The 24,304-nt window shown below is 54.0% G+C and overlaps 12 protein-coding genes across 12 annotated transcripts; 6 read left to right on the plus strand and 6 right to left on the minus strand.

Annotated features, from left to right (window-relative positions):
* Positions 1 to 5: 5 nt before the first annotated feature.
* Positions 6 to 1,733, minus strand: PG994_009376 (uncharacterized protein; the record flags this gene model as incomplete). Its single annotated transcript, XM_066860785.1, has 1 exon — positions 6 to 1,733. The coding sequence occupies one exon, from the start codon at positions 1,731 to 1,733 to the stop codon at positions 6 to 8; it is 1,728 nt and encodes a 575-aa protein (XP_066714374.1).
* Positions 1,734 to 2,603: 870 nt separating this feature from the next.
* Positions 2,604 to 4,541, plus strand: PG994_009377 (uncharacterized protein; the record flags this gene model as incomplete). The annotated part of the gene is made up of 5 exons (XM_066860786.1): positions 2,604 to 2,676; positions 2,836 to 3,366; positions 3,422 to 3,496; positions 3,550 to 3,792; positions 3,850 to 4,541. 5 exons carry the CDS (start codon positions 2,604 to 2,606, stop codon positions 4,539 to 4,541), a joined length of 1,614 nt encoding a protein of 537 aa, XP_066714375.1.
* Positions 4,542 to 5,077: 536 nt separating this feature from the next.
* PG994_009378 (naringenin-2-oxoglutarate 3-dioxygenase) lies at positions 5,078 to 5,452 on the minus strand (the record flags this gene model as incomplete). Its single annotated transcript, XM_066860787.1, has 1 exon — positions 5,078 to 5,452. The coding sequence occupies one exon, from the start codon at positions 5,450 to 5,452 to the stop codon at positions 5,078 to 5,080; it is 375 nt and encodes a 124-aa protein (XP_066714376.1).
* Positions 5,453 to 5,498: 46 nt separating this feature from the next.
* Positions 5,499 to 6,332, minus strand: PG994_009379 (uncharacterized protein; the record flags this gene model as incomplete). The annotated part of the gene is made up of 1 exon (XM_066860788.1): positions 5,499 to 6,332. The coding sequence occupies one exon, from the start codon at positions 6,330 to 6,332 to the stop codon at positions 5,499 to 5,501; it is 834 nt and encodes a 277-aa protein (XP_066714377.1).
* Positions 6,333 to 6,886: 554 nt separating this feature from the next.
* PG994_009380 (kinase-like domain-containing protein) lies at positions 6,887 to 8,140 on the plus strand (the record flags this gene model as incomplete). Its single annotated transcript, XM_066860789.1, has 4 exons — positions 6,887 to 6,925; positions 7,027 to 7,631; positions 7,679 to 7,710; positions 7,773 to 8,140. 4 exons carry the CDS (start codon positions 6,887 to 6,889, stop codon positions 8,138 to 8,140), a joined length of 1,044 nt encoding a protein of 347 aa, XP_066714378.1.
* Positions 8,141 to 9,068: 928 nt separating this feature from the next.
* PG994_009381 (uncharacterized protein) lies at positions 9,069 to 9,581 on the minus strand (the record flags this gene model as incomplete). The annotated part of the gene is made up of 1 exon (XM_066860790.1): positions 9,069 to 9,581. One exon carries the CDS (start codon positions 9,579 to 9,581, stop codon positions 9,069 to 9,071), a length of 513 nt encoding a protein of 170 aa, XP_066714379.1.
* A 2,367-nt stretch (positions 9,582 to 11,948) lies between these two features.
* PG994_009382 (uncharacterized protein) lies at positions 11,949 to 12,161 on the minus strand (the record flags this gene model as incomplete). Its single annotated transcript, XM_066860791.1, has 1 exon — positions 11,949 to 12,161. The coding sequence occupies one exon, from the start codon at positions 12,159 to 12,161 to the stop codon at positions 11,949 to 11,951; it is 213 nt and encodes a 70-aa protein (XP_066714380.1).
* Positions 12,162 to 12,756: 595 nt separating this feature from the next.
* On the plus strand, positions 12,757 to 13,026 carry PG994_009383 (uncharacterized protein; the record flags this gene model as incomplete). Its single annotated transcript, XM_066860792.1, has 1 exon — positions 12,757 to 13,026. The coding sequence occupies one exon, from the start codon at positions 12,757 to 12,759 to the stop codon at positions 13,024 to 13,026; it is 270 nt and encodes an 89-aa protein (XP_066714381.1).
* Positions 13,027 to 13,802: 776 nt separating this feature from the next.
* On the minus strand, positions 13,803 to 14,842 carry PG994_009384 (peroxin 11C; the record flags this gene model as incomplete). The annotated part of the gene is made up of 2 exons (XM_066860793.1): positions 13,803 to 14,156; positions 14,219 to 14,842. The coding sequence occupies 2 exons, from the start codon at positions 14,840 to 14,842 to the stop codon at positions 13,803 to 13,805; spliced, it is 978 nt and encodes a 325-aa protein (XP_066714382.1).
* A 1,481-nt stretch (positions 14,843 to 16,323) lies between these two features.
* Positions 16,324 to 18,696, plus strand: PG994_009385 (uncharacterized protein; the record flags this gene model as incomplete). The annotated part of the gene is made up of 4 exons (XM_066860794.1): positions 16,324 to 16,739; positions 16,806 to 16,861; positions 16,920 to 17,979; positions 18,087 to 18,696. The coding sequence occupies 4 exons, from the start codon at positions 16,324 to 16,326 to the stop codon at positions 18,694 to 18,696; spliced, it is 2,142 nt and encodes a 713-aa protein (XP_066714383.1).
* A 139-nt stretch (positions 18,697 to 18,835) lies between these two features.
* On the plus strand, positions 18,836 to 19,662 carry PG994_009386 (uncharacterized protein; the record flags this gene model as incomplete). Its single annotated transcript, XM_066860795.1, has 2 exons — positions 18,836 to 19,088; positions 19,169 to 19,662. The coding sequence occupies 2 exons, from the start codon at positions 18,836 to 18,838 to the stop codon at positions 19,660 to 19,662; spliced, it is 747 nt and encodes a 248-aa protein (XP_066714384.1).
* Positions 19,663 to 20,625: 963 nt separating this feature from the next.
* PG994_009387 (uncharacterized protein) lies at positions 20,626 to 21,813 on the plus strand (the record flags this gene model as incomplete). The annotated part of the gene is made up of 1 exon (XM_066860796.1): positions 20,626 to 21,813. The coding sequence occupies one exon, from the start codon at positions 20,626 to 20,628 to the stop codon at positions 21,811 to 21,813; it is 1,188 nt and encodes a 395-aa protein (XP_066714385.1).
* Positions 21,814 to 24,304: the final 2,491 nt, after the last annotated feature.

Genomic DNA, 24,304 nt, shown 5'->3' on the forward strand with positions numbered 1-24,304 from the left:
AAGCATCAAAGTTTCCGAACACGCCACTCTTGGCCTTCTTCCGTGCAGGCTCTTCCCAGTATCCGGGACGTCGTCCTCAAGAAGCTCGTCGCCGCCCGTATTCTGTTGCTGCTTACGCGCAGCTTGCAGGTATTTTCCGACACCGGGACCTCCACTCCGGCGTCTGCGGTCCCGTTGCCACGGATCCGCTTGCCAGTCCACGTGGTCCGGTCGTCTTCCGTCCCACCGCGGCGTTCCACTTCTGCTTTCCGTTCCGCCAGCAGATCGCGGTCCGCTTTTTGCTTAAGAAACTCCTCGAAGGGGTCGAGGTAAACGACAATATCCTTGATGGTGATCTTGTTGAGCGGTCGGTCGGACCCGTCGCCGGGCACCTCCTCCATCCTCTTAAGAACATCCATGCCCCCTACAACTTTGGCGAAGATGGTGTGCTTGTTGTCCAGATGCTTCACCGGCCGATACGTAATGAAGAACTGTGACGAGTTTGTGTTTTTGCCCTTGTTGGCCATGCTGATGACACCGCGCGAGTCATGGGTCAATGGGGACTCGAACTCGTCTTTGAAGTTCTTGCCCCAGATGGACTCGCCGCCACGCCCGGTTCCTGAAGGATCTCCACCCTGGATCATGAAATTCCGGATATTGCGGTGAAACGACATGTTGCGGTAATACCCCCTTTGCGCCAGACGGGTAAAGTTCCAAACAGCCCGTGGTGCATATTCGGTGTGGAGCTCGAGGTTCAGGTCGCCCAGGTTGGTCTCCATGCGCGCATAGCCCTTTATCTTGACGCGCCGGGGCTTCAGCATATATTCCTCATCGGATAGCAATGCGCGCTCGCCGCTCGTCTCTGGCGTGAGGCCTGTGCTTGTAAAGGAAGCGGCTGCACGGCCAGTCGTGTATGCTGCCGCGTTGTAGGCGGTCTTCTTGTCTTGTATCATCGATTTGCGCATTGCGGTGCCGCCGTCGGAGTTTTTCATCAGGGCTTTCGAATGGGTATGGTTGACATCGCCGCCAGCTTCGCGCTCGCGCCTCGCCTTCTCCACTGCCTCCTTCGCCCGAAGCACCTTATCCCCTACACGCCCGAGGGCATCGATGTTGACGTTCCCTTCCTTTCGCTCCGTTTCTTGTTCCTTTGTCAGAAGCGCCTCCCCGCCTTCCTTCAGGAACTTGAACTGGCTAAGGTCTCGGCTCGCAGCGTTTTGCGGATCCTGCAGAGTAATGATGTCGGAGCGCCCGAACTCCTTGTCGTTGACTAGATCGCGCCACATCTTGGACTTGATGTTCATCTTCTCGACGGTATCCCAAGCAAATACATTGGCGTAGCCTCCGTGCCTGATAGCGACAATGTGCGTGTTGTCGGTGAAGACCTTGAAGGTGACTGGATCTATCAGATCACCTTTTCCATCACTGCCAGAGCCATCCTGGCCTCTCGAATCGACGTCGGCGTTGCGCGCAAAGTTGAGCTTGATTAGGTCTCGCATAGCCAGGGGCTTCCCGTCGACGGGGTTCGTGTCGTGGTCTTTGAGCCATTTTGAAATGACCTCGATGTCGAAAATGGTGCCGTCGGCGGTGCAAATGGCATTTTGAAAAGGTTGGAGGCTGGCGGCGCAAAAGTTGAAGGGCAGGCGCCTAAATGATGCGCCGGTGGCTTTTGAGCGAGCACCAGTGTTGGCCGAAAAAGCGTCGGAGGATGACCATTCCGAATGGGTAATGTACAGCTTGTCGGTTCCCTTGCCCATGTTCTCGCTGCTGGAAGCCTTATGCAATTCCGACTTGGGGTGTATGTATGGGGAAGAGTAGAAGTACTCTAAAAGACGATGAAGGTTTATGCGGGACGACAACTGTGGCTGCTAGGTGTGGCTGTGAGCAAATACCCAGTCGGGTATACACATGAATATACAGGGACACGCCTGAAGATTGTAATGTAAGGTTAGCCTGGGAAGGATGGGATGCAACTTTTCAGCAGTGAAACTGAGCTTTCCAATTCCTTGACTCGTGATGGCCGAGCTACGAGCTGCGAGCTACGGTGGAGAACTGCAGCGTATTTGGGCCTCGTAATGGTCCCCCAACCCCCAACTGGCCCCCTGATGGTCCCGACTCCCCCGAATGGCGGCTGCGCTTGCGCGTAATGATAACATCCATAGCGCATACTGCATAGCGCATACCCCATGCCACATACAGTAGTTCGGCCTGCTTAGCGCGATTTGGTTTCAACTGGGCCCTTGAACGTTTCCAAAGCTGCCGCCAAGCAATTCAATCCAATAGGTTAGCCTAGGTCTCCATCGACTTCCGGGCATCCTCGTCCCAAAAAAGCCATGAGCTGTTCTTCCAATTCTACAACGTCGTGAAGGCTTTTTCTTGCTCGGTGTTGCCTAATTCCTGTTCAATTCTAGATACCACAATTCGCGTCGTGTTTCGCTGTTCTAAACCCTCTTTCTGTGTTCCCGTTCCACGCCGCGCGGAGGCTGAGTGACCCGCAACTCCGTGAGAGCAGGCACTCGAGTTATCCGACCCGAGCTGTCCAGCTGTGGACAGATTGATCTATCTAGCCTGCCGATTCGATTCCCTCAACATCGGAGAGCACACGACACACAAACTCATCATCAACCATGAGGTGGCTGTCGACCCTAACACTTACTGGGCCTGTCCTTATGGACGGCCCAGGCATTGGAAGTCAAATTGGTATGCATTGCCTGAGCGCCCGGTAGCCGTTGCTTAGTCGACTAACAGAAACCCGTTTAGGATGCGTCCGAAGAGAACAGGCAACGATGCGCCGGTATGGATATATATGCGCGACATATACAACCCTGAACCCACGATTCTAACTCTCTTTCCGCCTAGGAATGTACAACAAAAAGGCATGGGGCGGTCCTACCGATCCGTTTATCCTGACGAAATTCCTCGGCGACCCCATCGAAGGCGACGCAGACCCCATCGTCAGTTTGGTCGTGTTTGAGTGGAAAGACGATCAATTCGTCGGTCTTCCCATTGAAGGCGATGACTACAACAAAAGGTACATTTGCGACGAGCCGGCCATCAAGGGAGGCTATTGCAACCAGACCGATGCAGGCAAATTCATCCTGGCGCCCAATGCCACCGCAAAGTCGACCAACCTGATCTTGACCGAGGCTGTCCACCTGAAGGACGCCAAACCCATCAATTACCCCATCAGTAAGACCGGTTATTATTGCGTGGGCGCCATTCCATACAACATCGAAAACTTTGCTGCCGCCGTCGAGTTTCGTGAGGCATATGGCGAGCTTCCTGCGACGCAAATCCCCAAGCTTCCCTTCTACGGCGGCATCACCATTCTCTATGCCGTGGTTGTGGTATTCTGGGGCTTTCTATACTACCAACACAGATACGATATCCGTAGGTTCAAAACACCAATGAACTTCACAGCTCGACGCAACTGACCTCTTTATAGTGCCTGTACAGAACTACATCACAGCCATTCTTGTGTTCCTTGTTGTGGAAATGTTGATGACCTGGGGTTTCTACGGTACGTATCTTGGCTTAAGTTACGCCGATTCTACACTAATATGGTTTGCGCAGACTATCTGAACCGGAACGGGTCCAATGTTGGTGCCCGGGTACTGTTGGTTGTCGTGGCTGTGCTGAACGCTTTCCGCAACTCCTTTTCCTTCTTCCTTCTGCTTATCGTATGCATGGGCTACGGTGTCGTGAAACCTTCTCTTGGTAAGACCATGACTTATGTGCGCTTCCTGGCCATTGCGCATTTCGCTTTCGGTCTGGTCTACGCGATTACTAGTCTTTTGATCTCTCCCGATACAGCTGGTAGGTTCAGTTTTACACTTTTTCCATATCCCGTACATACATGCTAATCATCGGTAGGCCCGTTGGTTCTCCTCGTCGTACTGCCCTTGGCCGGTACCCTCACTGCCTTTTACGTGTGGACGTTGAACTCGCTGAACTTCACACTGAAGGACTTGCGCGAACGTAAGCAGACGGTCAAGGAAGCCATGTATAAGAAGCTTTGGTGGTGCATCCTCATCTCCATTCTGGTCATCTTCGGCTTCTTCTTCTTCAACAGCTTCAGCTTCGCCTCGGCGTCGGACCCCGACTACGTGCCCTTCCACTGGAAGAGCCGCTGGTTCATCCTCGACGGCTGGCTGAATCTGGTGTACTTTGCCGACGTGGCCTGGGTCGCCTATGTCTGGCGCCCCACTGCCAATAACCGACGCTTCGCCATGAGTGACGAGATTGCCCAGGATGAAGATGGAGGTTTCGAATTTGCCGATGTCGGAAACCCGGATGACAGCGACGACGAAGAGGCCAACATAGGCAAGGCCAGAAACAACAGAGGCAACAATGGTGCCTCTGCCGCGGCTTCTACCAGGCCCGAATCGCTCTATGCGCCTCCCGCTGGCCCGCCCCCGTCGCAAAACAGAGGGGCGCCCAAGGCCGTGAGTCCCCGTGACTCGTTTGAGGACGGTGAGACCATCTTCGCTGTGGGAGAAGACGGCGACAAGTTCAGCGACGATGAAGATGGAGATACCTCTAAACTGGTTAAGGGGAAGAAATAGTCTAACTGTTTATCCGGAATGACCGGTCCCCAGTCAGGAACCTGGCTTCCCTTTTATCACTCATCAACAATACAGGCAGTTAGCCTCTACAATACGATTGTTTCTCCCAGACTTAGTCCAGGGCGTGCAGCTCTAATAGGAGTTACCACTAGCGCCGAGACGTTACTTAGGGTACGAAGTATCAAGGTCGGAGAGCAGAAAGTAGTGGATATATGTTATCATGACGATGGTGCCATCGTGGCCGTGTTTGTCGGTCGGCCATAAGCATGGGTTTGAGCTGTAAATGTAGGGTTGTATAGATCATATGAGGCGTTCGGTACTTTCATTCGCTTAGCAGCACAATACATTTTGTTCAGATACCCCAACCTCAAGCAGTTTTGCACACGGGAGCTAATGCCCTTTGCCGAATTAGCAATGGTGAGAAAGCCGGCAGAAGAGTGATATAACCCTCCTGAGAGGCGGCTTCGGAATTATACGCTTCCATGACTACGTTCATATCATTGATCATGGGGGTTTTTTGTGGGATATAATCCTCATTACCAAGTAGTCCGTTTTCTGAAAAAGCTGCCATCTATCTTGCTCACGAGGTGGTCCCAGTACCGGACTTCGGGGTCCGCCCGGGTGCCGCCGAACTCGGGCAGCCGCCGCACGACGACGTGCTTGGCCGGCTCGTAGAAGAAGGGCACGCTGATGCGGTAGCCGTCGCCCGTGTGGAGGACCTTGTGCACCGTGCTCGTCGCCCAGCCGCCCGTCCACTGCTCCACCATGTCCCCGATGTTGACCACGTACGCGCTGGGGAGGGGGTCGGCGTCGACCCAGCGTTCTGCCTGCCTCTCTCCTTGTTTTGCTTCCTCCTCTCCGCCCGCGACTCGGATCTTGAGCGCGCCCGGGGTCTCATCTGTGAGAAGCATGGTTAAGCACCCGTAATCCGAATGCGCACCGCATCCCACCATCTCCTCATCCTCTTCGTCGTCGTCTTGGTCGGTATCTTCCTTCTTCTGGAAAGCCGGGGGCAGGCGGCGGGTACCCCAGCACGCGCAGACACCAGAACGAGTCCCGCGTCGCGCCGACGAAGAACTCCGGGTCCCGCAGCGCGAGCGCGAACCCGAGCGCCCGCATCACCGCCTCCCCGACGCTGCACAGCCGCGTCACGTAGTCCGGGTACACGACGCGCATGGCGGCGGGCACGGCCGGGTACAGGTTCCGGCCCTCGAGCAGGCTGTCGACGCCCGGCCAGACGTTGGGCCGCGCCGCCTTGAAGGCGCGGTGGGCGGCGACCTGCGCGGCGCCCGAGATCTCGGCGTAGAAGTCGAGCGCCTCGTGCCAGTCGTTGCGCGAGATGGCGTCGACGTCCTGCCAGCCCCGGGCGCCGTCGCCGTAGCGGTCGCCACAGGGCCGTCGCGCGATGGCCCGTTTATTCCGGAGAAGAAAGGCCGCGGCGTCGTCATCGTCACCGGTTACGTCACCGGCGTCGGTGTAGAACTGCCGGCCCAGCTCCAGGACGCGCTGCATCAGCGCGTGCGGCACGCCGTGGCCCGTCAGGTAGAAGAAGCCCGGGTGGCGGACGGCCGCGCGCAGGGCGGCGACAGTGGCGCGCTGCGCCGGGGTCAGGTCCGCTGCTGTGATGGGCTTTGGAAGGTGGGCTTGGGAGTGGGCGCCATTTCCATCCGCGTTTTCTTTAGTGACATGAGAGTTGGCGACATCATCATCTTCAGGTGAGCGCCAAGATATGAAGGGCGATATGTCGATGACGGGCAGGTTGAGTTGGCCCCTATTTGGTGAATTGGACATGGTATGATGTGTGCTGCGGGTGGCGTGTCAAAATGGTTGGTGTGCATTCGCATATGCAGAGCTAGGTTAACAGAAAAGGCTAAAACGCTCTCCAAGTTTAGCGATAGATTACCGGATCTTTTGCTACGCAGATCGGGTGTGAAGTACTAGACGATTGGGATCCTTCTATTCCCAAACGCATCCATGAGTGTTGGTTTTCGAAAATCGTACGTCAGGGAAGCTTTGCAGGCCCACTTGATCCCGATTCCCGGAAAGTTCGGGGTCCAGATCCAGAACAAACGATCAGCCTCCGTCTGTGATATAGTCGCAGCTTCATTGGTGTATGTTTGACAGCTGAGACTCAGCCCCCGCTCGCTAACAGATGGGCATCATTATGGCTCATAGCGTAGCTGGGGGTATCATCAACTACATGTCATGCTTCATCAGTGTGTCCTATATGATAAAGTAGCCCGCCACCTTGGAGACTGTTTTTCAGCCATGTTCCTCCCAATCCCAGTTTTAAAAAAATTATGTCTTCATGAAACCATCGTGGCCATAGATACCCAAAATGCACCATGGCCGCAGCACGACTTTCAGCCGAAATACAGTCTAATGTCCTCCGTTGAGGATGCGACCTTCCTCTACTCTACTCTACCCTACCTTACCCTTCCCTACCGCAATACTACAACAGAACTGACTAACACAATTGTCATAGCACATTGAAGATGCCTGTCTCCAAGCCCTCTCGTCATCCTCCATATATGCATCCCCAGCCCCCAGTGGTGCTGACTACAGATATGTAGTGCGCACGCCCAAGCACTGCCCGTTCCCGCAAGACCCAAACACTCAGATCCAGGAATATCTACCCAGCGGCGCCAACCTCAAAGCCTACGCCCTCCAGCACTGGTCTTCTTCTTCTTCTTCTTCTTCTTCTTCTTCTTCTTCTTCTTCTTCTCCTTCTTCTCCCGCTTCCTCCTCTTCCTCCTCTTCCTCTCCCGCTACCGCTTCGACGGATGCGCAGCAGACTCCACCGCCGACGCCACAGTGCTGCCGACAGTTGGGCCTCTCCTTGGGACGCTGGCTGCGCGCCTTCCACGACTCCTCATCCGAGCTCCCAAACCGGGAGGGGGCACTGCGCAGGGTCGTGGCCAGCAACGGCGGCATGCAGTCGCTGAAGCACACCATCAGCTTCCAGTGCCTGCTGGACCGCGTCGCGCAGTTCCCCGACGTCCTGACCGAGGCGGTCAAGGAGATGGCCGCGGCGGAGGTGCGGGACGAGAGCCAGCTGCGCGTGATACACGGGAACTTCTGGACGGCCAAGTAAGTATATATACGAGAGAGAAAACTTCTCGGCGGGATGAGACGAGGACCGAGACCTCGCGCTCCTTCTCCATGCGCTGTCGCAAAACCCATTATCCTTATTATGTATGCGCCAACCTACTGGCTTGTCATCTCGATCAGCATACTCCTCCCCCAACGCCGCCCCCACCATCCCCCCAGCCGCCGCCGAGATCCCCCTCCTCGTCGTCGACTGGGAGATGGCGCAGCTCGGCGTGCCGAACCTGGACCTGGGCCAGATGCTGGCCGAGATGTACGAGCTGTGGCTCTACAAGCGGGCCCGCGCCGGCCTGGGGCTGATGGAGGGCCTCGTCGAGGGCTACGGCACCGTGACCGAGGCGTTTGCGTGGCGGACCACCCTCCAGCTGGGCGCCCACCTCGTGGGCTTCGGCACGTCGGCGCCCGGCTTGGGCCCGCCCGAGCAGGTGCGGGAGGTCGCGCGGACGGGACGGGATGTCGTCTGCCGCGCGTGGCGTAAGGACAGGGCTTGATTCGAAGAAGGCGAGCTGACGTGCCTATTTAGTACCGCCAAAGGGGTTTAATCGGTAACCACACAACGCAAAGAATCGCACATGAAGCCATGGGTTTCAGGGGTGCCTACCCTTACTCACATTTTGTCGCAACAGCCAAGAGATAGGCGCGGTTTGTTCGTTTAATGTTTTTTGAATTGATTAATTTCAGTCATAATGGTTGGTAATATGCGTTATCTCGTGGCAGGATTTTTATATCCGCAATAAGCTGTTGATTCAGCAGCCCAAGATGGCTTTCAAGATCCCGATTTCCGCAGCATTGCCTTACTGCAGTACAGCAACAAGTATTTTATCGTCTTCCCTTTTCTAGTACTCATACAAGCCCTTCCATGCCAAAGCGAAACCAGATCCCAACGCCATTTGGCCCTGATCCTATATCCCCAGGTAATGATTGTATGTATGCCAGTCTCGTCCGAATTCCCCGTCTGTCAATAGTTTTACACATTAGGCTGATTCCCACTCCAGCGAGTGATTGAATCCGCAATGTCGAGTTACAAACACACACTCTCTCTCCTTGCCACTATCGTCTACCAAACTAAGATTACTGTAACACCAACGGCTGCTAGTAGAGCATAGGTGACACGTATTGAGCGCGGAGGTGCGAAATTGACGATTGAATCGAACGGACTGCCGCCTCCTGTGACCTTGGGAGCGGGGCCGGGCCCAGAGTCTGTCTTCGTTGTTGTGGACTGCGCAGAGGTTACCTCGCTAGTCGGCTGAGACATCACACTCGTTGGGGGTGGCTGAGTCTCGCTTATGTCGGTATCTGTTGTAGGCTGCGTAGTCGAAGTGACTATAGTAGGCTGTGTGGTCGTGGTCACCGTAGGTTGTGTAGTAAAAGTGGGGTTGGCCGGGCTTGGCGTCACCGTCGTGCGTACTGTGGTGGTTTTTAGCGTTGTCGGAGGTAAAGGTTGAGTCTCTGTTTCCGTCGGTGGCGGCGGCGGCGGAGGTGGTGGTGCCGGCTGTCCTGGATATCCTGGCGGCACTGGTGGTCCTGGTGGTCCTGGAGAACCTGGTAGTCCGGCGGCCCTGGAGGCCCTGGAGGAAGCTGTGGTGAAGGTTGGGGCGACCGTGGTGTTGTCGTGGGATGTACGGTCACGGTGAGTGTCGTAGCGGTCAGAGGTGCACCAGGACACAGAGCCGGTAAGAGTTGACCATTCATCGTCATGCCCAGCAACGTCTTGGGGTCTACAACCACCCCTTTGCAGAATGTGTCCAAGAGCGAAGACGTCTGTAATAATCCTTGCACGCAATCGGGTGAGCATTGCCTGCCATTTCGGAAGTCACGCCGCGAACACCCAACGATTTGACTGTTGTAAGAGGCCATACAGTTTGAGGGAACCGCATTGGACGCGATCAGCTGGAAATTGGCGAGCGATAACGCAGACGCCATATGGCCCATAGTGAGCAGTAGTAGCAGCTTGGATGCACTACATTGCTCTCGCTTCATCCGTGACATTGCTAAGCGTGTCGGCTGTGCTTTAGCTTGAGTCGTTCTGTCGACGCTAATCAGTGCAATGGAAGACCAAACCGGGGCTGAGGACCTTAAAAGAAGAGGGGAAGGCAGATCCTGGGGTGCCGCGTGGTCGTGGTCAGGCAACGAACCGCTTTGGGGAGGTCGAGAGGAGCCGGGTAGAGAGGTTCGAAACACGAGATGTCAGATGTCTCGGGGAGCCGCGAACGATGGGGATGTGCCCTCGGTGGCAACAGCCAATGGGACTGCAGGACGAGTCTGGACAGACGTCGAACCAACGTCAATGCGATGAGAAATTCTCCGAACTCAGATCGTGCCACCTGGGCCCTAACGATGGTCTCCGTCAATCATCTAAAGATTGACAAGATGGTACCAGGGGTCCAACAGCGATCAATTCATGCGCTCAATCCCCTTCGATCTGGGCCGAGTCGATGGCGCGGAAGTCGGCCGTCTCCAGGCCAAGGGTCAAGTGAGTCCAGTGATCGAAGTTGGAAGTCCAGTTACATCAGGCAAGTAACATCAGACCAAGTGAGTAACACGGTCAAACGCTCCAAGTGTCGATAGATGACTCGGGCTGTCTGGTTCAGTAGCACCGGTCGACGACAGAGGCCACTTTTCACCGAAAAACAAACGCAGAAGAATCGAGCATGAAACAGTAAAGGTAAGGAAAGACCGAGGAGTGGCTGTCGGTATGGGTAAAGATACAAAACGAAACGTCAAGATGGGAAAAGAACGCAAGCACTGCTGCGAGCAATCGACCAAGTGCGACTGCTAGGGAAAAGAAGAGCCAGCAAGTGGCGGACGGTCGAGAGACGGACGATAATTATGAGTGATGCAGAAATAGGAAGAGAAAACCCGGGCCATGCTACGAGCAGGGAAGAAGACGGGTGGAAAGAGCAAAAACCATGATGACAACTTGGCAAGGAACCTGGAGAAGAGGAGCTGGGGTTCTGCTGGGAAGGAGCCGCCTTCAATACTACCACGATATCGCATCCAGGTTTCTGGCACGAAGACTTCGATTAGATCAGGGGTTTCCGACTTTCCTCATTGGGGTTCCAGACCCGTTGTTGGTGCGCAGTGGACGAGCGGCCGGGGCAAGCTCGTTGCTCGTCGTACGTACGAGTACATACATGACATCAAATGTCTTCAAGATGCACATGCCAGGTTGGCGATGCCTTCTTTTCTCAGTAATCCGTCTGTGGACAGAAACAAGCGAAAAACCCGGGAGTTGGTGAGCCAATGAGGTTGGCTAATTGGTTGCAAAGGAGTGAAACGAAACGCTGTGGTGTTTGAGGTGCCTTCTCCGTAGCCTGTGGGCTTGCTGTGATTGGCTGGGGGTGCGTCATGGTCGGTGGTGGCTTGCCTTGCTTGCCCAAGCTTGCGTGGGTTTTGCCCATCACCAATCCGTCAATCCATCAATTCAGCCGCCGTGGTACGCTAATAAGACCGCTAACTCCAAGGCTCTTGTTAGCTGTCTGCCCCTTGCTTCTTCTTTAGCGTAGGTAGCGTCTACAAACCTGGGTGACTGGACATGAACAGCTTCCAGTGACTGCAACAACAATAAAAGATCAATACATGAGCCTCTTCGATGCCCATGACGTCAAGGTCTTCTTCATCTGCACTTATTAATCATTGCGTGCCATCCATGCTCTTATTCTCTGTATTGTCGCATCATCTTTTTGGGAGCTTTCCATCTTGAGCCGAGTCGGATGCCGCCTTTTCGTGCTGTGTGTGATGTCGAAGCGCCGACAAAGGGGATTGCTGCATCTGATCTGCATCTGTTCTCGAAAAATGAGGTTAGCCGCCAAAGCGCACCTGCGACTGCAGGCTAAAACCCTGAGAAGCGCTCCGAGCCAGCACTCGGCACTTTGCTTGTTCATTTTGACGAAGAAAAGGAAAACTGCATGCAGCATCTTCGGACCACACACACTCGACAAAGCCGACAGTAGTTGGAATGCATCCGACTGACCGCAGTAGACTGAGTATGCTTCAGGTACTGCGCACTGTCCATTCGTACCGGAACTAGGCGGCACGAGTCAGACAGCTCGTGTGCCGATCAAGGTCTCGCTTCATTACGGATCGCTGCTCTCTCTCCGGTACCAGGTTGAGCATGGTTTGGCCCGTATTGACATGTAGCGACAACCAGCTATACCGCCTTCTCCACAGAATGCCATGATCACGGGTTCGGTGCAAGGCCCTCTCCGCATTTGCAGCGCTGTAATTCGCATTCCATTTGGTGATATTGTCAATGGCGGTTCTCAAGGCTAGCATTTTTAGCTTCAGCGAGTCCTAGTGTTAGCCAATACTCATTTGGCAGGGGTGGATTCTACTTGATTTGTATACAAGTGTGGGCTGCGCGATGAGCGCCGAGTTGAGGCTGCCTGCGATGATCTGGCCCGCGGAATGCCCGTCCAGCGCGACGCGCTCGATCAAGTTGCCCGACGACGTCATGAGGTACGCGTAACCACCCTGGATGGCGAATTCGTCGTAGAGCAGCAACGAGTTCATTCGCGCGGGCCACGATGGAGGCTTCGCCCATCGGCTTGCCGGAGGAAGAGTCGATGGGAACCCGCGCGCGCAGGTTCTGGCCGCTGTTGGCGAGGTATAACTGCAACCGGCGGGCGTCGACGCGGACGCCGTTGACGCCGATCGGCCCCGAGGGAGGCCTACTGACCACGGCCGTGAGGGAGTTGTTGACGGCGACTTCGTATTCCCCGTGGAGGTGTCGATGTGGTACACGACTCCCGACAGGGTGTCGCTAGTCAGAACGCCAGAGTCGGGCTAGAAGGAGCGAGTGGTACTCAACCACCTGTCCCTGATGGTCATGCCAGTTTCACAGTATACGACAGTATTCTCTGATTCCAAAGTAGCCAGGAATCCCGAGTATAACCAAAGCCGTGAAGTTGGGAGTAGAGAGGGCCCCCACAGCGCAGGGGCAGCAGTGGCAGGGAAAGGCGCCCTGATTGGTGCCTTGTAGTAGGAACCTCCCTCCGAGAGGCCTTTTTCGCCTTCGCCTCTGCTTCCCGATCGGCCGCCTCATAGCTGGACCGTTCAGGACCAAGCGGAGGACACGGGACTGGCCCGGACCAAGGCCCAGTACGCGATGTCCATCCTCGCCGCGCTCGCCGAGGCGCAGGTCGTCGTGTCTAAGAGCGTGCGCTCGGCCAGCCGTGCCGTGCTGGCGGAGCTCCGAGTAGGTGAGGACGATCTCGACACGGTGGCGGTGGTTCGGTCGACGGCGCTGTATGGCGGGGAGTCGCTTCTGACCAAGTTGACAGAGTTATATAAGCCGACGGCTTCAGGCACCACCCCCCTGATGTTCAGTGAGTGGTCCGGTAATGGAAGTTCGAGGTCAGCCACCACGCTAGATTAAGTTCGGAGAAAGGGGGAAGATCCACAGTCCAGGCAACAGCCGGCAGGGTGTGTGGGAAAACCATGGAAGGTAGATAGGTCCAAAAGAGGGAAGTTTCTTTCGCCCAGTGGTAAAACACTGCGGCATTTGGTCTACTTGATAGTATACAGAGAAGATCAGCATGGCCCCTGCATTAAAGATGACACATGCGATCAAAGAAGCAATCAAGTTTTTTTTTGTTCCATACCAACTATCTTCCAGTCGTCATGTAGGGATGTACCAACTTCCCTTTTGTCTAATGCTAAAGCATCGCATGGTACGAGGGCTAGAGAGGGCCAGTTGAGGACTGACTGGACTTGTCCTTTGATATACTCATCAGGGGGTCGGGAGTTCAAGTCTGCCATCGGACTGGTGTAGAGTGAGTTTGGTTCAGTTTCAGCAAGGGGTTTGGTCAGGTGCCTGATTTAGGTTTCAGCCATGAGTGGCAGAATAGCTTGGGGGTGATTAAAAAGTATATTCACAATACCATGAACACCATCGGGAGGACCAAATGACGTCTCATCAAATAGGAGCTGACCGAATACTAGGTAGGGACCATGGTACCGAAATCCATCGCTGTTATTTATTTTGCTTGCTTGAACTATTGGTAAATCAACCGCCAATAGTCTTTTGGCGTCTTCATCTCTATCGCTCTACGACAAGTACACTTCACAAGTGCTCTTACAGGTTTTCTGCTCCTCACGCACTCGGATTCAGGCGATTCATCGAGGCGTCCTCCATGCTTTGTATCTTGCGTATTATGCAGTCTTGGCCCACAGGTCACGCATCTGCACAACACCCGGTATGCTGGCGATGGCGCCGACGGTCATGTCGCTGAAGATGCCCTGCTCCAGGCTCCAGTGGATGGTGAGCGGGAACCAGGCCAGCTGGCGCACGACCGTCTTGCGCCACTCGTCGGTCCAGGCGCTCTCCTCCTGCTCCATGACGGCGACGGTGCGGTCGCCCAGCCGCTCGGCCGGCGTCCGCCGCGAGCGCTTCCACGCGTCGTAGAACAGCTCCCCGATTTTAAGGCCCACGAAGCAGCCCCAGAAGCGCGCGCTCAGCCGCATCGTCTTGCCGATGTTGGCGGGCTGCCACGACAGGACCCCCTTCTGCGCCAGGTACGCCCGTTCTCCAGCGACTGGAAGATGATGCACGCCACGAGCTGCGTCACCGAGAACGACACCTCGAGCTTGTCGAGCTTCGCGCTGCCGCCCGCCTCCTTCTCCTCCCGCACCTGCTGGCGGGCCGCACGCAGGCGCATGATCAGCCCCCGCGCCCAGAAGTACATGTTCAGCAGGCCCCACAGCCGCAGGAAGGTGCGGGCCTCGCTCAGCATGCCGCTGAAGGCGCGGAGGCGCTTTGCGATGTTGAGGAGCAGCGCGGCGGATGGCGAGAAGGAGGGCAGCGACTTGGCGGTGAAGAGGACCGTGGTGTAGGGCGGCAGCGCGGAGGCGAGGGCGATGAGCTGACTGGCGCTGCGCTGAAGGGCGGGGCCCGTCAGGGACTCGAGCAGGGCAGCGCTCAGGCGTGACGAGTAGCAGAGGAACAGGGCGGTCGTGTCGATGCCCGAGGGCGTGCTGAGACAGCGCTGCAGGTGGGCGAGGAAGGCATCGATGTTGGACGGCGCCGCGGCCAGCACGACTTGGATGGGCATGGGCCTCGCCTCTGGTGCGGGGCCTGATGAGACGGAAGGCACTGGCTCGCCCGAGGGCAGGTCGCTTGTCGCTTCGACATCCGTTGAGGACATGGCTTCTGTTGACATGACTTCTGTCGCCTCGATTTCTGTTGAGGACATGGTTGGTATTGACGATGCCGATGGGGTTTCTACCAAAGACTAGATTTATATATAGCTGTGCAATTCGCAGGACCCGAAGTCGCCAGAAGTGTGAATCAATCAATCAGTTACGAGAAAGCGTTGGGTGACGTCGGTCGCGTTGTCTGGGCTTCGAGCTAGTTCTCGAGACTCAGTAAAAGTAGTAGTAAGACAACAAAAGCCACCAAATGGAAATCCGGGGTAGAGAGAAAGGTGGACAGCTTAAAAAGACGACGGACTCAGCCCAGTGGGAACACGCCCAAAAATACGACAGGAAAGGAGGCACACACGTGTACACGCAGGAAGTAAGTCTATCCAAATCATGCAAAGAAGATCGATGATGAAATATTCGGAACTGGAAAGTCGGTATGCACGCAGGTAATGCCACAGCTTCCATCCCTTGATTAGGATGTAGTCAGTCAGTGATGGGGACCTCCACACCTCATCAGGTACCTCGGTTCCGGTCCGATCAACGGCAGTGCTAACTAAGGTTATCACCAAAAGGCAAAAGGTGGGCCTGGACCCACTTAGGCCAGTAATGGGCAACTACACAGAAATGGCAAGTTAGGCACATGGTCATACATCGTGGAACTTATAATAATGAGATTTTGGGAAATCTGTATGCAGTAACGTATGGGACAGGAGACATAAGTGATGTACACAGATGCGGTGCTACTTTGGACATAGTCTGCAATATAATCAGACAAGATAATCAGAAGTTAACAGAAGAAGGGACGATCGAGAAGCAGAGAGCCCCCTCGAGTCTCGACTAGCTTCAACTCAATCCCAGCATCACCACTACATAAAGTACCTACCTGGATATATGGCTTCCATTCGGTTGTCCTCCTTTGTCGCCTTCGTTTGCCTGTGGTGCTACATACGTTCTTCTATATCTGCATGTAAGCGGAGTGTCTGCGAGCGATTTCGTTTCCCGGTTATGTCCACAGGTTGCAAACACCAAAACCCAACCACAAGATGGCAATACTTCATGGCTTTGGCGCAGCACACAAGCTGTGCTCTGGTAACTGGGCGGGACTTGTCACCCAGGTAGGTAAGTTGCCTGGCGGAGGTTCGATGCAAAATCACCCATTGCTGGGTTGCTCTGGAATACACGTTGCTCCCTCAGAAACGCACTGCCACTGCGAAGCGTGTTGCTCCCCGGAGAGCGTTGCTCCCTCAGAGAACGCGTTTCTCTCCCACCCGTTGCTCCTCTAGGCATATGGCTGCGCAGGCTTCAGTCTCTGCACACGTATAAAACCCCGACCTGTGCTTGGAAAACCTCTGTGGTTCTTCTTCCCTTCCTCATACTCTCCCAACCCCATTCCTCGGCAACCATTCTCCCCCTTGCCCTTGTTTCTTCTTGCCCATTCATCCATCTTCACTTCCTTCTTCATATACTCCTGATACCTTCACGTCCAGTCGGACTTGCTCATCAACGTGGGGCACTACCATTGACGTACACCATGGATCCAGCAACCGCTCTCGCCATAGCCTCGACTTCACTAGAGGTCCTCAAGGAGATCATGAAGTTCTGTAACGACTGCAAGGAAGCTTACAATGATCTACCACTAATCATTGAACTCATCGAGTTTGAATGTAATACGTGGGAGGCCTTACTTGCGAGACTGGAGAATCGTCTCAAGACTAACAACCCCTCGGGACCAAGCCTCAATCTGGCCCCTTTCAGTGTTCTCGAGAAAGTCCGTGATTGCATATCTCGGTTGGATGCTTTCATCAGGGCCAGGGCTTTGAAAGATGGCGTAGACATCAAAGCACGGATGATGAAAGCCTTCAAGTGGTCTCTCATAGAAAAGAGAAAAGTGCATGGCTTCTTGAATGAGCTCGATTCCATCAAGCCCAACTTCTCTTGGCCCTGGATGTGGACACCAAGTATGGCTGAAGAAGCATCTCCGTCGTAAAAGAATCCTTACTGATGTGTCAATAGTTTCTGTGTGACCGATATGCAAAAACAGATTCAGCATGTCGAAAAGACAATAATCGGTGAGTTCATGGCAGGATGACGATACAACTCTTCATCAAAACGCTAACTCGGTCGTAGACAAAACCCAGCAGCTCTATGTCTTGAACTTGATCAAACTTCGGGATATCGTTCCTACAGAGACACATCGCCAGAAGAGGGATTTGCGCGTGAATGAGACGTGTGATTGGTTCATCGGATCTGTTCTCTGCCAAGATTGGCTTCAAGGCGGCTCTGAAAGGTGTTGCCGGTTTCTATTCATTCACGGGAATGCTGGCAGCGGAAAGACAATCCTCGCATCCGCTCTTATCGACGAGCTACTCGAAACCCTTGGAAAACGAACATTTGAGGAGAAACAGGCACATGTGAGGGGATTCTCGTACTACTACTGCTCTCATGAGCACGGTGTTGATGAGAAACGTCCCTTTCTCCTTTGGATCATCCATGACTTGTGTCGCCAGCTTGGGGATTACGTGCCCGAATCGCTTGCAGAAGTCAAGGATGCCAGCGAGATCCCGGACGAGGCTCTAATGAGATGTCTCCTCGCTATCTCGAGACAGTTCAAAGACAGGGTCTACATTGTAGTGGATGCTGTCGATGAATGCCGATTACCGCGCGCAGGGTTCCTGGAAGTCTTGACCACCATTGGTGCCTCTCAAGAGTACAAGCATGTCTCCCTCCTAGCAACCGGGAGATTGGAGCCTGAAATCAACCGTGCGATTGGTAGTGCCCTTGAAGACAAACACAAACTTCCGTTGCAGACCACATCCCTACAGAAGCGAACAGTTTCTGAAAGGACACCCGAATCAAGCAAGCAAACCAAGCGAACCAAGCGTCTCCGCTCCGATCGTACTTCTATCAGTGCCCAGAATGGAGAGAGCGCTGGCCCTAGCCGACTGCTGCAAGAACATATCCTGCCAAGGCCCATTACTCCGGAACAAAACAACGATCAAAGCGATACAGAGGACAACATGGAGCTTGATGAGTATGAGAGGCCGTCGCAATTATTGACCATTCCTGCCTCGTACAGGAATGTATGCACAAAACTGGACATGGACAACATCTATGTTAGACAAGCCATCGAGATATATGTACACAAAGAGCTCAAGGGTATCGGTTTTGTCAAATCTGGGGGAGGAAAGTGCCTTCACCCTAGAGATAAAGCGAGGACTCGCTGAAAAGGCCAGAGGAATGTAGGTATTCTTGCAAAGGTTCATGCCTATGTGTCTTCGTACTGATTCATCGCAGGTTTCGTTTGGTATCATGCCAAATTGAAATGTTGCACAACGGCCAGCAGCTGTATGACGAGAAGGCTGTCAGAGAGGCCGTGAACACCATGCCGGACACGATTTTCGACATGTACAAGGGACTCGTGACGAAATGGGTGCCTGGAGCGAATGCGCCGAACCATGTGGCCAGAAATTCTTTGGCATTGATCTGCAGTTCCACCTCTGAGATCCCTTGCGCCGAGGTCTTGGTGGAAGCAGCACGCTTGGATGTTTCGTCAAACACAAGCTTGATCAAGTTCACCCTGAAGAATCTTCTAGGCTTACTCGGCTGCCTCATCGAAACTACCAAACTGAAGAGAAAACCAGATACGGTATTCCTGCGTACTGAGGTGGATGTGACCTTCCGGCAGGTACTCCCTGCTCATTACACAGTGAAGGAGTTCGTCTACGACAAGTTAACAGCAGCAGACCCCCGGGTAAAGTATTTTGCACAGACCAAGGAATCCAACATGATCCTAGAGCTTCAGATCGTCTGGGCAGGTCTCACACATTGGGGCCAGAATCGTCCTGCTAACAATCAGAAGGCCCCGACCCGCTTTGAGGAGTACTGCTTGGAAGATGACGGATAAAGCTCTAAGATTGCATCGTGCAGCTACCGCTAAAGAGAAGATCATCTACAAACTAGTGTTCCCCTGCTTTAAGTACGGCAGCCCTCACTTTCCGCATGTGGGACGCGCAAAAAGGGCCTTTCCCATGCGGCTTCAGATTATGCAGCCAGTTGTTTACCAGAGAGATGGCAGCCCTACAAACGAGCACACCAGCATTCTGGTCAGCCTGCTGCTCTTGGACTGGCCTGAGCTGGCAAAGAAGTTTCTGTTGTCCACGCTTGCTCCAAAAGATCGCAAAGTTATCTGGAAGGATGAATTCTCGTTGGAGCGCCGACCGCAGAAGGACTTTGCCACGACCAGCGACTTGGTCATTCAACCGCAAACGACAATACTCAAGGCATGCGTCGCTCTGCGTAAATTCAGCTTCTTACAGGCTCTGATTGACTGTGGTGCCAACTTTTGGGTGAGCCCAGCATTATCTACTATGCTCTAGAGCCGCACTCGGGCAACGACCCTGCTGCGCCCGAGGAGTTTCCCATTACTGACTCGATGCTCAAAATCCTCCTGGATGCAGGCGCAAACCCATGCCCCCCTGACTACTTGTACACCCCCTTACAGCACGTTGTCTCGCACCTTGAGGAGTCCTGGGTGCACACGATAGTTCACCGCCTCCAATACCACCGTAATGGCGACATCAACATGGTGGGCACTCCGGGAGGCGAGCACCCCTATAACAAGGATGCCGAAAATTGTGACAAGGATGAGTTCTGGTGGTGTAATGAGCACCCGCTCGAGATCTGCCGGTCAGTCGTCCCGGACTGGGAAAAAGAGGCGGGCGAGGACGTGGTCGACCAGGCACGCACCCAGATCGATCTGCTGCTCAGGCAGTTTGGAGCCTTTGAGACGGACAAGGGGCAGCCGCGCGGCGGGCAGGGTGTTGCTCTCGTCGTCAATGTTTCTGATGACGGCGACGATGCTCTTGCTTAGGCCTCGGTAGGCCGCCACACTGTCCACTTTGCCGGGTCGGATCTATCGAGGTTTTCTACGGGGTGATGCAGCGGCTTTCAGCTTGGCTTTAGCTGACGTATCGGGTATGGCCCTGGAGAGAGCAATGCATTTGGATGGAGAGGAAAGCGTCCATCTTAGGCAATGAATCAATGCATGCTACGAGGACATGATGGGCCTGTCAGCATGGCTGGTGAAAGGTTATACATCATATATGCGGAAATATGAGTTAGCAACCTATTTAGCTATGAATCTACAGCCGATGAATCATTTAACGTGCCGCGGCGGAAGGCGAGCCAGGAGTGACAGGATCATGTTGGAGAATTGATGATGCCAAAGTTGATATCTGTGTTTCTGTATACTCTAGGGTTAGCAGCTCATGCGGCTGAGCCTCTCCCCTTGCAAACGGGCCGTGTTATTGGGCCTCAGTCACACATAGAAAGGCGGGGGAAGTGGTGAGCTTACATGGGGAAAGTAGCTCGCCAAGGTTGCCCTGTCTGTGCTATCGTTGCGGCGAATGCCAAATCGTGGACTCGCGAGAGGAAATGTTCGATACAGGCTATTGGTATCGGTCCTCGAGAACACTTTCTCAAATACTCCTGGACGGCGATACGTATGATGTGGTTTTGGAGCCCTTTCAAAAGGAGAACTTGCCGACTCCTCATGGGACGCTCACGAGCAGGAGTACGATGTCGAGCGAGTCCATGGCAAAGCTAACGACCTGACTGAAGCGTTGTGATCATGAACACAAGACCTGCATGCCCTCGCGGGGGATCCAACGGCGTTCCCAGAACGACCCCCACACGGCTCCTAGAGTTGGATTACTCTGTAGAGCCTCCGAGAGTGCAATTGCTGGCCTCAGACCGACTTGGCGGCCATGTTCGCTATGCCACTCTCAGTCACTGCTGGGGAAACCAAGTGCCGCTAAGGTTCCTGCGCAGCAATATGGACGAAACCTTCCAAAAATGTATAAAAGCCACGCGCGAGGTGGGTATTCGATACCTTTGGATCGACTGCTTGTGCATCATTCAAGACTCGGAAGAGGACTGGCAGCTAGAGGCCGGTATCATGGAACAAGTCTATTCGAACTGCTATCTGAATATCGCCGCAAGCGAGTCGAGCAACGGGAGCGAGGGCCTATTTCGCGAACGAGACCCCGGAAGTGCCGGAAGTGCCTATGTACAAATCAGTGATGAACAAGGGCTTCTATGCTACGGCCGTCCTTCTCTCGCCCGTCGCCTGGGCACCAGAGCCTGGGTAGTCCAAGAGCGCTTTTTGTCGCCGCGTACAGTGCACTATCTCGAGAACCGGCTGGTATGGGAGTGTTCCGAGTCGTTTACTCTCGAGGGGCTCCCAGCGGGCGTCAACCTGCGGCAGAATGCCACCACCATCTTCAAGCAACACAATGGATCCATTGCGACTGCACCGCTCTCGCCTGACAAGCTCTACAAAGTCTACGAGCTATGGGACACGCTGGTGATACGATACATAATGGGCCGTCTGAGCTTCTCCTCTGATAGGCCTATTGCTGTAGCTGGCATTGCCCGGGTGATTTGCCGCCATCTAAAGCTAGCACCATCGGATTACCATTCGGGACTATGGAGGCCGCGCTTTGTCGAGGGTCTTTGCTGGATGGTAAGTTACTGCCGCCGCAAAACTAAGCAGGGTTTCATCAACTTTCACCAAGAGCGCCTTTCCGGCATACCGACTTGGTCCTGGCTCTCTGTTGACAGAGAAATTTGGCAGGATCATTGTGGTCGCTCCGGCAATTGCAATTACACAACACCGCCTGAGTTGATTGAGCTCAAGACAGTCTCTTCAGGTGATCCGTTTGGCCCTGTGTCCTCTTCACTGGTTCGTCTCAAGGGGCCTCTGTGCAGAGCTTCCATTTCCGTGGGATCTAGACTGGCTGGCATCCCCGCAGATTACAACGAATCTGAACGTTGGAACATGACGGTAAACAACGTAACCTGCCAATCGCCAGGCACTTGCGATATCACTTTTGATAGCTGTCGAGGACAGCACTTGGGCAATGTCTTGAGAGATCCCGTGTATTTGCTTGCCGTAAGGGCCGCCGGCGTGCACGAAGGTAGGAGTCGGTTCGACACTCTTGTCAAGACTTTTAACCCATAGCTGACTGACTACTATAGAAACCGAATGCTTGCGTTATGGAGGGAGTTACTACTGGTGTATGATTCTCACCCCAGGTACGGCCCTCCAGGCTCATTCTTTCCTAGTCCAGTGTGTCTCGCGAAGGTTGATTCAGTGTCCCATTATCAAATTACCCCCTCCTGAAGCATATTTGATTTTCTGGGAGAGTAAGATTAACGTTGAGAGTTGAACAGTTGAGCACCGGACGGCTCACTTTCGACGCATAGGCTTCGTCAAGCTCCATCCTCGTGGTTATATTCCTGATCGCGAATCGAGGAGGCTAAACCGCGTTCTGGATGATTCTTTTATTAATGACGACATTCCGGAGGATATTTACGAGGCAGTGATTTACGAGGCAGTGAATAGCGACTACAAGTACACGATTAACCTAGTCTGACCGTATATGCATGTCCGCTTGGGTCACCCTAGTATATGCTATCTTTCTTGGCTATCGGGAGTTTCCGAGATGGCCCATTACGAATCCGTCGCAAGGGAAGAAGATATATATGGTCCAACCCATAAACACATCTCCGTTGAGCGCAGTGAACGCCACTTTCCATGTCTTGGCCATCTTGCTCTCGTCGCAGTGAGGTCCTTTGGAACCTTGAAGTCCCACGGATGAGCCTCTCTCTTTCCTATGGAGTGCCCTGCGGTCTCCCAGCCTACGACCCCGGTGCCCCTGATACGAAGTCTGGAAGCAGAATGGCGGCATTAGGACCGCAAGGCAGGAGCAACTGAGCGTCTTCATTTTACGTTGAGCGTTCTCGACCGTAGTCGCGCAACTACGGCGGCACAACTTGGCAGCTTGGTGGTCGGGCTACTTCGGTCGTGGACGAAACTCACCACGCCCTCCGTTCCCGGAGCCGATGGGGTTTTTTTTGTCCCCGTTCCGTTACGTCGACCACCATCCAATTTCTCACACCATCATGGCTTACACGCACAATAGATCCGTCCATAACAAGACTCTAAACCATGAGTGTCGTCGACCCGAAACAGCAAGCACTAGTGGTTTAGTGGTAAAATCCATCGTTGCCATGGAAAAAAAACTCGATGGGCCCCGCGTTCGATTCGCGGCTAGTGCATCTTTTTGCGATTCAAACGCGAGGGCCCCTTTTTGGTGTTTGATGCGGAGTTGCCTCCTAGGAAGGTCCTTTATTCGTGTTTTTTAAAAGCCCGCTATTTCCCCTTATGAAGCCCATATTTAACACATCAAGTTCTGGCGCCTGTGTACTCTTCTGGATAGTATATCATGGTGCAACTAGGGTGGTGATCAAGGTATAGCTTCAATACTGCGTCGAAATGGGTTGCTCAGCGTATGTTCTTGTACCCACCGCAATTGAGGACAGTAGTCACTACCGCATGGTACATGGGAGTCTGTTCCCATCATTCATTTCCTGGGTTGGGGTATGGTGGGATCCTAAGTAGCTGTTCTCCTCAGGGGTACGCTCTCCGCCATCCTCTGCCATAAGCCCAACACCCAGAATCTAAATATACCGCAGCATGATGCCTTCAGTCAGGTATAGTAACGGATACCAGCCACAGTAATTATAGAAATAGTTGTACGGGTTGGGTAGGTTGTCTGATTTATATTTGGGCAACGCATGGTAGCATGCGGCGTCTATGTACATCACAACACGTGCCATGGAATTTTCACACCTCAGGAGCATGGCTGGCAGTAATTTGACCTTACAGCGATCCTTGTAGATAGGGGGAAAAGAGCAGGAGACTGTTAGTGGTCGTCGTTTCGTTGGGGATTGCAGTCGTTACTTGTAATACACGTTGTGTGTTGTATGTTGGAGTCAATCCCAGCAGCAGGCCTCAGCCAGGAGAGCATTGGAGGATAAAGTACAGGGGTTCGTTCCCCAAGTCTTGGGAATGGGTCGACCATCCAAAGAGGGGCGATACATACATGATGACCCCGGCAGCAGCCACACGCGAGCAATCTCGCATCTACTTTTTCGCTTCTGCGAACACTTCATCTGCATTGGGAATCGCTGCTGCCGGACAACATGTGTCTCATATATCTTGTGCGAATGACACCAGCGGATCACCTCTACTCCCTTCCAGAGATTACGGGAGTACGCAGTAGAGTACTCTCCCTCATAGCATCGCGCTGACAATGCCGTCAGCCAACGTAAGACATCCCGAGGCCGAATGCCTGCCCAGGAAAGACCCCAAGATCTCTGTCAGCTACGAGCCAAAAAGGAGATGCTCACAATCACATGCATGCATGTAGCTGTGGAACCCTGCAGCCAGACACGGTCGAGGACCGGTGAGTCGGAAGATTTCCAAGAAAAGACAAAGGGGCGCGTCAGCCAACCCCAACGCAAATGATGGATAAAAAGACCGGGAAAGGTGCATGCCTAGTACCATATCTCCCGCCCCATCCCCCACCCCACCGGCTCGGATGGGTTGGGGTCTGTCTCACTGCATGGGGAAGGGCAGGGCTCGAGGGGGGGAGCGGAGAGGAGGG

This window comes from Apiospora phragmitis (genome assembly GCF_038363925.1).
Source record: "Apiospora phragmitis strain CBS 135458 chromosome Unknown utg000008l:1.0-3514335.0:1.0-3519231.0, whole genome shotgun sequence".
NCBI classification, from domain to species: Eukaryota; Fungi; Ascomycota; class Sordariomycetes; order Amphisphaeriales; family Apiosporaceae; genus Apiospora; species Apiospora phragmitis.